Source organism: Nicotiana tabacum, chromosome 4 (genome assembly GCF_000715075.1).
Source record: "Nicotiana tabacum cultivar K326 chromosome 4, ASM71507v2, whole genome shotgun sequence".
NCBI lineage: Eukaryota > Viridiplantae > Streptophyta > Magnoliopsida > Solanales > Solanaceae > Nicotiana > Nicotiana tabacum.
In genome coordinates, this window is record NC_134083.1 from 37431581 (window position 1) to 37446001 (window position 14421).

At 37.0% G+C, this 14421-nt stretch overlaps 2 protein-coding genes across 3 annotated transcripts; both read right to left on the bottom strand.

Moving 5' to 3' along the window:
* Window positions 1–7822: 7822 nt before the first annotated feature.
* LOC107765526 (SUMO-conjugating enzyme SCE1) lies at window positions 7823–10909 on the bottom strand. 2 transcript variants are annotated; one of them, XM_016584197.2, is made up of 5 exons: window positions 10692–10909; window positions 10412–10495; window positions 8671–8823; window positions 8452–8565; window positions 7823–8080 (listed from the first exon to the last, which is right to left on the bottom strand). In XM_016584197.2, exons 1-5 carry the CDS (start codon window positions 10758–10760, stop codon window positions 8018–8020), a joined length of 483 nt encoding a protein of 160 aa, XP_016439683.1. In that variant the 5' UTR covers window positions 10761–10909; the 3' UTR covers window positions 7823–8017. The 2 variants fall into 2 exon arrangements, with proteins under 2 accessions (XP_016439683.1, XP_016439674.1); XM_016584188.2 differs by having other exon boundaries at window positions 10594–10866.
* Window positions 10910–12141: 1232 nt separating this feature from the next.
* LOC107765517 (histone-lysine N-methyltransferase ATX4-like) lies at window positions 12142–14218 on the bottom strand. Its single transcript, XM_016584179.2, is given in 2 exon segments — window positions 12142–13689; window positions 13691–14218. Coding segments are annotated over 2 exon segments (1989 nt in total). The 3' UTR covers window positions 12142–12228.
* Window positions 14219–14421: the final 203 nt, after the last annotated feature.

Below are 14421 nucleotides of genomic sequence, written 5' to 3' on the forward strand. Positions count from 1 at the left end.
TGAAACTTCTCAACCTCTACTTCTCCTACTTGACCTGCTAGTACTTCAACCACCGCGAAACACTTTTCGTCATGTCTTCCCTCATATTTTGCTACCCAACTGCTGCATCAAATCGAAATGTATCTCTATCGCACCTGAACCAATAAAATGTTACCGACTCTAAGTATCTTCGAAGATCATTTTTCTCGAGCCATCAATATCAAAAATACCCATTCACAACCACAATTACTATACAATCACTTACTCTTCTTGAGTCCAAACTCATTGACAACACATGAGAATTTAATTTGCCCCAAAATTTAACAACGTGAAAGATCCTTCAAAACATTCACACTCGAGACCGTACGTCACATCAAAACAAAGAAAAAAAAATCAAGCGCCCAATAGCCTTCCTTTACATTTCAAGGAAACACTTTTCGTCACATTCAAATCGTCTTAACACATCCCGCAGTTACATCATACTCATCATAAAGCCATTCCACCGCCCATCGAGCCACGAATTCCACTCGTAGGGGCATTACCGGACATATGAGTCCAAATGTACAGGTTACAACTGAAGCTACCGAGCCAAAACTACGGTTTAAACCTGGCCTCAAGTCCTCCAGACTAGCCCATCACCAAAACACATAATACACACCTCGAACCTCGTTCATAGAATCATAAGCTGGCGATGCACAACTGATACCGAGCACTAATGTGCGCATACGAATGCGTGGAAGGAATTCAAAGAGTTATGTTTCAAGCTGAATCAATTTCGCACGATAGAATACAAGAAAGTGAAATTTTTCCTAAGGGTTCTACAGCCTCTCGAAGATAAGTACAAATATCTCCGTACCGATCCGCAAGACTCTACTAAACCCGCTCATGACTCGTGAGACCTATGTAACCTAGGCTCTGATACCAATTTGTAACGACCCAAAAACCTAATCTGTCATGATGGCGCCTATCGTGGAACTAGGCAAGCCGATTCATTTCCAAACAAACCGATATTTTCATTTCAAAGATATTTTCAATACTATTTAACATAAAACCTTCATTTAAGGAGTTCAAATCAAAGAAAAACAGAAGTGCGAAAAAGAAAAGCCCGACATCGGGGTGTCACTAGTCATGAGCATCTACTACAATCTATCTAACAATATCAAGGCTAAATCAGCCTGGAAAATAGCTAAATACAACTAGAGGAAGATAAGAGGGAGAAGAGCAGGGGCTGCGATCGCCAAACAGCTACCTTGCTATCTCCAAGAAAATCTGCAACCAGAACACTCAATAACCGCTACCATGTCCAGCTACACCTGAATCTGCACACAAGGTGCAGGGAGTAACGTGAGTACGCCAACTCAGTAAGTAACAACAATAAATAAAGACTGAGCAGTAGTGACGAGCAATAAAACATATAATGTTCATATCAGAAAATCTCAGTAAAATACCAACATGCTTTAAAAATCAGTGTTTGAATCAAATCATCTCGTTTAAACCCAGCTCCAGTAAAAAAATCATTTAAAGATATTATTCCAACAGTTTTTCAAAGGCTCAATGCAAAGGCGAGCAAAAATGATGAAATCATAAACAGCCCCTCGGGCAAAACATCACTCATATACAGCCCCTCGGGCAAACCTTACAGTCACACGTGCCACTCGGGCATACCTCACAATCACTCTTGCCACTCGGGCATACCTCACAATCACTCTTGCCACTCGGACATACCTCACAATCACTCATGCCTCCCAGTCACTCAGCACACTCGGCACTCAGCACTCGACACTCACACTCAGTAGGTACCTGCGCTCACTGGGGGTGTGTACAGACTCCGGAGGGGCTCCTTCAGCCCAAGCACTATAATTCGCACGGATAACTCACGTGCTGCACGGACAACTCACGTGCTATAATAATAAAGTATGCTGCAGGCGGGCAGCCCCGATCCACACTCATCCTCACAAATCAGGCCCTCGGCCTCACTCAATCATAAACCTCTCAAGCCCCTCGGGCATTTCAGTAAAACAGGGCATTCGACCCAAAATATTTATATGCATCAAAATAGAGTCATAAAACTGAGTTATGCGGTAAACAAGTATAAACATGACTAAGTATAGATTTTCAATCGAAAACAATGAGAGGATGGTAAGAAACAGCCCCTAAGGGTCCAAACAGCATTGGCGCAAGGCCCAAACATGGCATTCAGCCCAATTTACATCAAATCTTTCTAAAACATATAAGTATCATATAGTTTCAACAAAGTATGCAACTTTACAGTTGCTACGAGACGGACCAAGTCATAATCCCAAACAGTGCACGCCCACACGCCCGTCACCTAGCATGTGCGTCACTAAAAATAGTAGAATGATACAAAATCTGGGGTTTCATACCCTCGGGACTAGATTTACAATCGTTACTTACCTCAAACCGGACAAATTTCTACCCCGCAATGCTCTTGCCTCTGAAATCGACCTCGAAATGCTCCGAATCTATTCACAATTAGTACAATACCATCAATACGCACTAATGGAATCAATTCCACAAGAAAAGCTACAAAATTAGACCAAAATCCAAAATTAGCCCAAACCCGGCCCCGGGCCCACATTTTGAAATCCGAAAAAATGTATAAAACTAGAAAGCTCATTCACTCACGAGCTAACCATAACAAATTCATCAAAATCTGACATCATTTGGTCCTTCAAATCCTTAAATTACTCTCCAAATATTCCAAGTCCTAACCCCTCATTTTCACTAATTACCATGATTAAACAACGGAAAATCATCATATATACAAGTATTAGGGCTCAAGTAACTTACCTCAACGAAATTCCCTTGATTCCCTCTTCAAATCTTTCCCAAAAGCTCCAAAAACCGAATAGAAATGGTGAAGAATGCACCGAAATCGCGAAGGGTTCTATTTATGGTTTATGCCCAGGTTTTCGCACCTGCGGCCATTTTCTCGCACCCGCGCGACCGTACCTGTGGTCCAAGGAGCCGCACCTACGCAACTCACTTAATCCCCCAGCTTCCGCACCTGCGGACACCTTTCTCGCATCTGCGGACTCGCATCTGCGGTCCCTAGTGTGCATCTGCGAAACCAACCCAAAATTCTCATCTCTGCATCTGCGCTCAAGGCCTCGTACCTGCGGGCTCGCAGATGCGGCCAATTCTTCACACCTGCGTTCCCAGCCTTGGCCCAGCGTCACCCGCACCTACGCACTCTCCATGCATACCAGCGGCCTCGCACCTACGAGGCTTTCTTCCGCAGGTGCGAAAATAGCAGAAGCAGCAGCTCCAGCTGCAAATTCCAACTTCGACAAATCTGTTAACCACCCGAAATCATTCCGAGACCCTCGGGACCTCAATCAAAAATACCAACAAGTCATATATAAACAAACAAACTTAGTCAAACATTCGAATCACTCAAAACAACATCCAAACACCAAATTACCCTCGGATTTAAGCCTAAGAACTTCTAAATTTTCGAATTCGGCAACCGATGCCGAAAACAACCAAACCACGTCCGAATGACCTCAAATTTTGTACACACGTCACAAATGATACTACGAACCTACTCCAACTTTCGGAATTCCATTCCGACCCCGATATCAAATTTTTCACTGCCTACCGAAATCGCCAAATTTCCAATTTTGCCAATTCAAGCCTAATTCTATCACGGACCTCCAAATCATATTTCGGAGGCACTCCTAAGTCCAAAATCACCTACGGAGCTAACGGAACCATCAGAATTCAAATCCGAGATCGTTTACATATAGGTCAATATCCAGTTGACTTTTTCAACTTAAGTTTCTACTTAAGAGACGAAGTGTCTCAATTCACTCTGAAACCACTCCGGTCCCGAACCAACTAACCCGATATAACATAATATAGCTAGAGCATAAAGGAAATAAAAATGGGGAAAACGGGACTATAACTCCCGAAACGACCGGCCGGGTCGTTACATATAATATTGATGACATCACTCGAATGATGTAAGCAACTTGGGTACAAGGTCCTTCCCAATGGAGGTGACTGCTGCACTGTGCTGTACTGTTGCGTATGTAGTTAGTCACTTTTCAGATGTTGGAGAGTTGATTTGGTACAATCACCAGGGGAACTGAAGACCATCTGTTCCCCTTGTTGATTCTTTAACTTCTGAGGTAGTGACGAACATCTCCAGCTTAAGTCTAGTTGTTTTCATGCGCTTGGGAATGTGGACCAATGTGGATCAAGTTCCTCATCTGGTTCTTGATATTAAGTTTGTTAGATCATCAAAACTTAAAACAAAGGTACTTATAACCTATCACATATATACAAAAAAATATATATTTTTTTGGCTATTACGAATATACAGTATTATTTTCCTTAATTGGAGTATGCAAACAAATACGGACCAGAAGACAAGCCATCATTCAAAGAGAATGCATACAAGAGATTTTTTGTAAAGTAGTAGAACCTTTTTAAGCTGGATTCGATGGTGAAGAAAACTCAAGCCCAAATCTGATAAGATGGACCTTTGTGAGAAGGGGGAGGTGCACAGATAGCCACTGATTAGAGATTTCTTTACTTTTTAGCCACTATTTTAAATATATTTACTCTTTAGCCAGTGCTTAATAAATTTTTATCCACCGGACAAAAATACCCCCGTGCTAGACTGTGTAAATATTAAGGACATGGTGTCCTTAACTTCATGAATGTTGTGTAAATATTTAGGACAAAGTGTCATGTATTTGCATCTTAACTTCATATGTGCAATAGAAATGTTAAGGACATAATATCATTAACTTGTATTTGCAACTTCTGTTGTTAAACTTTAGGACATCATGTCCTTAACTTCATATGTATAGTGTAAATGTTAAGGACATGGTGTCCTTAACTTCATATATACAATGTAAATGTTAAAGACATAATGTCCTTAACTTGTATTTGCACCTCCTATTATTAAATTTTAGGACATCATGTCCTTAACTTCATATGTGTAGTGTAAATGTTAAGGACGTGGTGTCCTTAACTCCATGTGTTCATTGTAAATGTTAAGGACATAATGTCCTTAACTTCATGAGTGATGTGTAAATATTAAGGACAAAGTGTCCTATATTTACACCTTCTGCTGATAAACTTTAGGACATCATGTCCTTAACTTCATATGTACAGTATAAATTTTAAGGACATGGTGTCCTTAATTTCATGTGTGTAATATAAATGTTAAGGACATAATATCATTAACTTGTATTTGCAACTTCTATTGTTAAACTTTAGGACATCATGTCCTTAACTTCATATATATAGTGTAAATGTTAAGGACATGGTATCCTTAACATCATGTGTGCAATATAAATATTAAAGATATATTGTCCTTAACTTCATGAGTGATGTGTAAATATTAAGGATATGGTGTCCTTAGCTTCATATATACAGTATAAATATTAAGGACATAGTGTCCTTAACTTCTTGTGTGCAATGTAAATGTTAAGGACATAGTGTCCTTAACTTCATGAGTAATGTGTAAATATTAAGGACATTGTGTCCTTAACTTCATATGTGCAGTGTAAATTTTAAGGACATGGTGTCATTAACTTTATGTGTGTAATGTAAATGTTAAGCACATAATATCATTAACTTGTATTTGCAATTTCTGTTGTTAAACTTTAGGACATCATGTCCTTAACTTCATGTGTGCAATGTAAATGTTAAGGACATAATATCATTAACTTGTATTTACAATTTCTGTTGTTAAACTTTAGGACATCATGTCCTTAACTTCATGAGTGATGTTGAAATATTAAGGACATGATGTCCTTAACTTCATATGTGTAGTATAAATGTTAAGGACATGGTGTCCTTAACTTCATGTGTGAAATGTAAATATCAAGGACATAATATCATTAACTTGTATTTGCAACTTCTGTTGTTAAACTTTAGGACATCATGTCCTTAACTTCATATGTGCAATGTAAATATTAAGGACATGGTGTCCTTAACTTCATATGTGCAGTGTAAATGTTAAGGACATGGTGTCCTTAACTTCATATGTGCAATGTAAATGTTAAGGACATAATATCATTAACTTGTATTTGTAACTTTTGTTGTTAAACTTTAGGACACCATGTCCTTAACTTCATATGTGCATTGTAAATGTTAAGGACATGGTGTCCTTAACTTCATGAGTGATGTGTAAAATATTAAGGATATAACACTCATAAAGTTAAGGATACCATGTCCTTAATATTTACACATCACTCATGAAGAAAGGGTAAAAAAGACTTTTCGTATCAATTTTAATAAATCAATAGCTATTTTTGATCAATATTAAAAATTCTGGCTAAAAAATAAATACCACTTAAAAAAGTGGCTATACCACGTCATTTCTACTTGTGAGAACCAGCAACGAACGATTGGTAGCTGAAGAAAGATAAAAACTGTTTGATAAAGCTATCGATTTATTTCAATTTAACTTTTAATTTTTTTTTTTATTTCAAGAACTCATTTTTCTCAAGTAAAAGGAAAATTTTGAATACAAAAGAAAAGTTGTGCCTAGTGTAAATAAAAGAAAAATTTTACTCGATAAATAATTTTTATTGTTCGTTAGTTCCTACTTAATGGAGTTTATCTTGATCTCTTATTTTTTGGAATATATGAATGCTAAATTGGTAATACAACAAACCTTATAAAGGAAGCACCCTAATTAAATTGCCTAACTAACGAAATTTTCCATAAAAATCGATAGAAGCAAATTCTTCCGAAGATTTAATAGCAGAGTATCTATTTTTGAAAGTATAGTAAATTAATTACAGCTGCCAACCATGCATGGTCCTGTACTATTTTATGGTTAAAACAAATAAGCGTCCAACTTGCCTGCCAAAATTATGATATTTGTTTAATAGAGTGGCAGACCAACTTGCCTGCCCAAAATTATGATATTTTGTATTTGAGTGTTTTGCCCGTTGCCCTTATTCTTAAGCATGTAGCATAGAATACTCTATATAAGGCAGATAAAACCCTAGTGAAAAGCCTCATTGAGTTCGCCTCCTTTTGTTCTTTCTTCTTTTCTGGAATTTTTCCATTTATAGCCAGATTTTGTGTTTCACTTCAGGATTTTCATAACAAGTCAATATCTCTCTTGCAACGTATGTGTAGGTATATTTTGTGCATGCTTTTTCGTTGCGAAGCCATAGCTTTGTGTTTTAAACTTTAAAAATCAACCGTTTTAGAATCTTGACTTTTACGTCTTCCTTCAAACTGTATCAATTTTGTGTATCAATTGATTTACTCATTGAAAAGCTGGAAAAAAAATATTATATGTGCAAAATCTTCCATCCGCTTGCTAAACAATAATGAGCAAAGTGGCCATCTTTTGCGCAAAGGGAAATGATGCTTTAACTAATTAAGCACCCTATATGGTGTGCTTTTGCGGGATCTAAAAGGTTTAACATTACCTATAAGTTTGACCTTCTTAGATTCAAAGAGCAGATATTGTTTTTTATTCAAAACAACAGAAATTGTTCTGTTCCTTTCTTTAGATAGAATTAGTAGCATAGAATAAATCAAATCTAAATCAATTACTCTGTATGAATTAGACAAAAAGAGGGCCAAAATCTAGGCCACCCAATTTTCTACCCTAGTGCGCAAACGTTTTGAGTCTACATATTGGTAAGATTCGAGGCGACAGACGTGTATAGGCGACGGACACGTATAAAACTTTAAATCAATTATAGGAAAATACCTCACATCATCTATTGGTCCAAGCAATCCATTTTACTGTAATTTTCTGTATGTGGCAACACATATATGGACACAAACAGTCAAATGCTTTGTCACTGTTTTAATAGGTAATTAGGTAGGGGCGTAATAATAAAAGCTTCAATTCCTTAGAAAATTCTCAACAGTCAAATCCTTAGCCACACAGTATACTCCAACCACATACATATTTGAATCACGAGTTAACCACAGGACCACTGTGTCAACGAGGACTACTGACGTTGCTAAGAATCAAGAGTTTAACCATAGTTAAGTTTAAATATATAGTTTTAAAGCAGAGCTAATATTAGACTGGAGCTGGATATTTCTTGGCCTGTTTCTTCACTAATCTCTTGTACTCAGCTTTATCCTGCAAAAGCAATAGCCACATCATTTTTAATGACAATCACATCTATTCGGTCAATTCAGCTAAATCTGGGAACACTTTTATCAGGAATCTATGAGGTTATTTCCATACAAAATCGTATCTCCAAATGCATATTTTTCTCATAACTGCAAGAGGCAAATTAAGAATCATTTTGACTAGAATTACAAGTATCATGGATTTCAAGTACCCTGCAAATTGGTTGTTACTAGGCAATATGCATAGATGATTCAAGTACGGCAACTGACAAAGTTGTAAGGATTAGATATTAAAAATAATCCGGGGAAGTGTTCAATGTCAAAAAATGCTGATTTGTGGGAACTTGACCAAATACACGTCAATCTCAAGTACAATACCTGCGTATATAGCTTATGACAGTAGGATTGAGCTGCAGAACTGGGATTTGGCTCGTCGAGTAATTCTTGGATACCCACCAAAATTTGTTTAACTGTAATCGCTGGACTCCACCCCTAAAAAAGGTAAATGCGACTGTAAGAATCCATAGATTCAATTGAAATCTGTAAATACCAATCAGCAACACACAAAATTACACAATGGCAGCAACAAGTACTTACATAGTTTGGATTGAGGATAGACAAACATACATCTCCTGAACCATAGACATTAATATGAAAGAAACCTTGAGGAAACTTGCACTTCGGGGGTTGGCTAGGATAGTCTTCACTGAAATGCATCGTCAGTGGATAGTGACCCCTCTCCCAGTCAGTCTGTACCAGTTGTAAAATTTGTAGCATTGTTCTTGACAATCAATTGAATGAATAGGTTGAAGAGAGGGGAAAGAAAGGGATTTGAATTACAGTAAACACAAGCAAAATGGCGTACCAGGAAAAGCCTACAATATCTAGCCTTAACCCAATCCCTAAATTTCCAAAAAAAGAAACTAAAAGACTTGAAAGGAAAAGCAAATGATTCAGTAACTCAAGAGTCAAAGAAAGAGAAAGCGCATTTTCACAAGCAATGTGGGATAGATTGTGAGGCCTGTTGCTCAGTCCTCCTACTTTTTGGGGCAAACAACATGAACTCTGATTCGATCCAAATATTATTGCCAAGGGATTTCTCTGTATTCCCAAAATTCTAAATGTATTCCAAGGACTTGAATGTTGATCACGCAACAATAGCAAATTGATTCAGGTCTACAGCTAACACAATCATTCATATCATCACTATTTGCACCTCTAAGATTGATCAACAGATGAATAATTAGCAGACTTCGTGCTCTTTCTCATATATTTCAGGCATTCAAGTGTTTCACCTGGAACTAATGAGAAAAAAAGGACATATTTCAAGCACCATGAAGCCAATTTTCTCTTTCGTCCAAATGTCCTAAAAGTTCTCCAGGTTCAAAATTGTTACTCTTGACACAAAATAACCAGATCCCACGTTCAGTTTCCAGTTGGCATGTTCATCCCTTAAGCAATAAGTGGATGCTGGATGGTGGACTAGACTGGTCACCTATAAAGGGCTAACAAACGTGGTATCGGTGGTTGTCCCTAGCTGAAACTGTTTGTAGACCCAAGCTTCAAGGTGAAAGCTTAAAGCCCAAGCCTAGTTGAAACTGTTAGTAGACTCAACCCCATGAGTTCTATCATAATTTGCACTCCTTACAAAAGGACAAGGGCAACTCAATAAAATTAGTGGTCTAAAACTAAAATTTAACAAAAAATTTATGCCTTTTTAATAGAATATATATACATGTGTACCACACATATACAAAAGTTAGTTTTGCCTTTTCTCGTATTTGTTGTTTATAGTGTAGTATTCATAAAGCTTTTTAAATTCACATAATAATATAATTATTTGTATTAGTAAAGATTAATTTAAGTTATACAAAAGATTTGAGTCACGTGCTTGCAATATATTACTTTGGATATTATAAAAAACTTATTTACTAATATGAAAGTTTAAACTATAAATTTATAAAATATTTCTATGCTAAAAGTAGGTAGTCTTTCTTTTTCTTTTGTATAAAGATTTTGTACTTTTTTTTCTACAAACTTCAATATTGTGTAAGAGAAAACAAATTAGAAAATTAACTATTAAAATCTTTTGGGGCCCTAAAGCAAATGCTTTACTAGCCTTTCCGAGCCGCTCCTGCCAAGGGTTCTCAGTCTTGAACTTGGGACCGGATCCCAAGCTCGAACTTGAGACCTGGGTACTTACCCCAGCATAATTGATAAATACATTTTGGGTCCACAACAAACATAAGACAAGAAAAGAAATCCCAGTAGCATTGGCTTTTGATCATATCTTAAAATTTAACAGCAGGGGCAGTGAAGAAACAATGGAAGAACTTACCCCACGTTTACCAGGGATAGTACAATGCCAAACCATCAAATTGACAGAGCCATCAGGACCAGTCTCCGGCTTTGCCATAAAACCCTAACAATAAAATTGACATAAGCAACAATTAAACCCCATTAATGTACACTTTTATAGCCCGAATAATTTGGATTCGCCCAAGAAAGTCCCAAACATACCCTACCAAAGGTGATTCCATTCCAGTGCTTACCACGCCACAAACCTTCGGTGTTTAAAAAGGAAGAATTTATATAAGCAGAGATGTTAAGAAACGCACATATGGGTGATTCTTGCGCCATGCTTTCCTCTCCTCAGCCAGACGACCACGCGCAATTCCGCCAACCATGTTTCCTTCTGTTGCAACTTTAGAAATCAATAATAATTCTTTCTAGTTCTAGGAAAACTAAAACTTGAGATTATTTCTCTGGGAAACCAAAGGGTATTATTTCTCTGGGAAGCCAAAGGGTTTTATGCACTCTTAAAATTGTAAACGAAAAATTAGTAAAACCAAAGGGTTTTACACAAAAAAAAATAGTAAACGAAAGATACGTGTATTTTAGATGCATACTTATATAACCTTCCAAAAAAAAAAAAAAAGCAATAATACAATATGTTGCACAAACTTTATCTCAAAGTAATTCTCTAAAGATTATCCAAGTGTTCCCAAAATAATTTTTTATTAGTGAATAAAAAGCACCTTTTAAAAAACAATATCTTATGGCATTAAAAATATTCGTACACTTTATGTGTAACGTATTTGGTATTAAACTTTGGATGTGAATAACTTACATTATTAAGAATATTTATACACTTTATATGCAAAGTACATTGGTATTAAATGCAAAGTATATGCTCACAAACTAACATATAAAACACGTGATTCTAAATCTCATGAGGTTTTCTAAGGTTAAATACTTATTTGTTTTATGGTGGGATGATTCCTTAATTAGATATATTTTGAGTTTGAATTCAAATTTTTAGAGTGGAGAACTTCTTGGTAAGAAGCATATATTAATCGGGTTAGTAAATTTATGAGAATGTTGTCAGTTTATTCTATTTCTATTTATCCAACAATCCACATGATTGATGAATGTGAATGTTTCCGCCGGGTACAAGATTTTTCCCTCACAAAAAGACAAATTACCCGCATGTGTGCTTCACTAATTCAATATGATAACAAAAGGATACTCCCATTTCTGACTTCCACGCTGCCATCACTGGCAAAATCTTATAGTAATTGCAAGAAACATTCACATTCATCAATCATGTGGATTGGAATAAAATTTGAGATAAACGGGCCTAAAATATATATGTTGCTCCCTATTATATTAAGAAGAGGTACATGATCTTACATTAATTCTAGTACTCTACTTGCTTCTATTCCCACGACTTCATACTAAATTCCACACGTGTGTCAACAGATTTTTTTTTTAGAAAAGAAGTCCAAAAATGTGACATTCGGTCAGTAGTACGAGGAAACTCAAAACTCTCAAACAAACAAGCACTTAACAGTTAAATCTAACGAAAGAAAGATGAAAAAATTATACTCATTTCTTCACTTCTCCCTACCATTTACAACAAACGAGAAAGGATAGAAAATCTTTCAAAAATTGAGTGAAACAGTTACGATGAATATAAACAATGAAAAAACATGAACCACGAAATCATATTGACATTTGCATGTTAAATATAAATAAAAGAATCGAATTAACAATAAATTGGTGTGTGGAGTTGAGATCAAAATATCCCATGGACTCGCATAATCCTCATCATCGGTTATGAGAAGTAACAATTCTTCTCAGCTTTTTGCTACTCTAATTCATGAATTTCCTACAGTTAGGAGCACCACATAGGCAGGGGACTTTAAGCTCATCACTTTGATCAGCCTCAAACCTGTAATCAAAGGTTAATTCATCCCCAGCTGAAACGTCTGTTTTCGCTATAAGAACAATCCGATCCTCTTCTTCTCCAAGACTCATGATTCTCGCGAAGCAATTTGGCATGCACGAGTGGTTGATTAATCTTGCTATGGTTCCTTTCATTGTGGCATCAATCACTACTTCTTCGTTTATCCTAAAGAAGTAACAGTCCTTCCCTTGTGACCTATAACGACGCTCTCTAAGGTCAGCAACGCTTCCCCTAATCCTCTCACCAACATACTCAGCAACCATTTCTCCTTCTTGAATCTCTCTCTTTGCAAAAAGACCCCATCCATGTATACCGGATTTTCCAAAACAAATCCGATGGTTTATAGTTCTATTCAAATGGTGTAATCTTTCTCTCAATGTTGGAAAATTCCTTTCTTCTTGAAATTGTTTTGAGCTTAAACTATGTATCAACTTTAACGAATGATGGTGTGGCCTCGTTAGCCTGTGAAGTATTGGCTCCGGTTTAACTTTCTTGTTGGTTGATTGTCTAAAAACACGACATCTAGCTGCAGAGAAAGGATCTGGTTCATTAGTTTCAGTTGATGATGCCTCAGAAGGCATGAGTACTCTCAAACCTTTCAAGACCCGACCTCCATTTATTCCATGAAGCATATTCTGGTTCGAGTAAACTCCATTAGGAGTTCGCATGACCAAAACGTTATCCACACTTGGGGCTTTATGAGAAGCACAATAGGATAACCATTTAGTAGTTTGCGTTCCATTCTTCTCTGAACAATGCATTTCCATGTAGTATCCAGCTCGAAAAGCACACATTGTATGATAAGATAGTGCGCATTTGCAACATTGTATGCAAGAACCATGAGTCTGCTTACATATACTGCATGTTTGATGAAAGGACTTTGGCGGAATCGCAAGAAGGCCTATAGCAGGTTCCATTTTCTCAACATTAACAAAAGCGATTTCTGGTCTAAACCAAGCACAAGTGACATGAACCCAAAAAGGATCAACATCAGTTGGTTTCAATGCACCCCCTTTAACAGGGCAGAGGCAACATTCTCTGTCAACTTGTGGAGTTTCACAAGCCCGGCAAACCCAAGAAGCAAAATCTCGAACCCCTTTAGCGCCATAACATTCTTGATGTACAGCTATCTGGCACCTATTGCATATAATAATCTTGTTGAAATCCCAATCTTCAATCCATCTACAAATAGCACAACGCTCCGAAGTCCACTTTGCATTAACAGGTTTGTACTTTTCTTGCAAGAGTGAAATCAGTTGCTGCTTATCTAATTTCAAAGGATTAAAACCATGAGTATTTTTATTTTCAACCCATTCACCGAGTGGTTGCATAGATATTTTTACCTTAATGCTGGCCTTCCACTTTTTTGGCTCTGGAACCAGCATGTTTTTCCCATTCACCAACTTTCTGCTTCTTTATGCTGCATGTACCACACTTGCACTGAACCATATGAAGTGCTGGGAAATAAATCCCTTCCATTCCATTGCAAATTACAGCTATATTCTCTTGCGGAAGAGATAACGAATTACTGATTTGTGGTGGATCAGATTTTGCTTTGCAGTCGGGGCATAACGAATTTTCGTTAAGGTTACTGGAGATTTTCTTACATGCCGAGCAGCATATATTGATCTTCCTCAATTTAAACGAGTACTCAGGAAAAAGATGGGATCTTGGACTTGGTGTACGGTCTTTACTTTCTGCTGAAAAAGGGTAATCTTGAACCGGGGGCAGGAAATTTGGCAATTTGCTTTCTTTGACATTCAATTGAAAGCTAAAATCTCTGAATCCTCTACCGAAAACATCAAGGGTTTTCTGTTTCTTGGATGTAATAAACCAATTTTCCCTATCAATTTCTTCTTTGATCTCTTTATGGTTAGTTTTCCGTTTCACAGTCATCTCTCTTCTCTTTTTCATGCACATCGGATTGCATGTGGCGACTTATTCTCCCTTAACCCTGAATCACAAGAACTCGATCGCAATTTGCTGGAAATTATTGACATAAACAGAGCGACTGTAAATTAATCTTCGACTGTTTCTATAGTTTGCAGAGAGAATTTTGCCGGAAAAAAAAAGACCTAGATGGAAAATAAACGCCACGG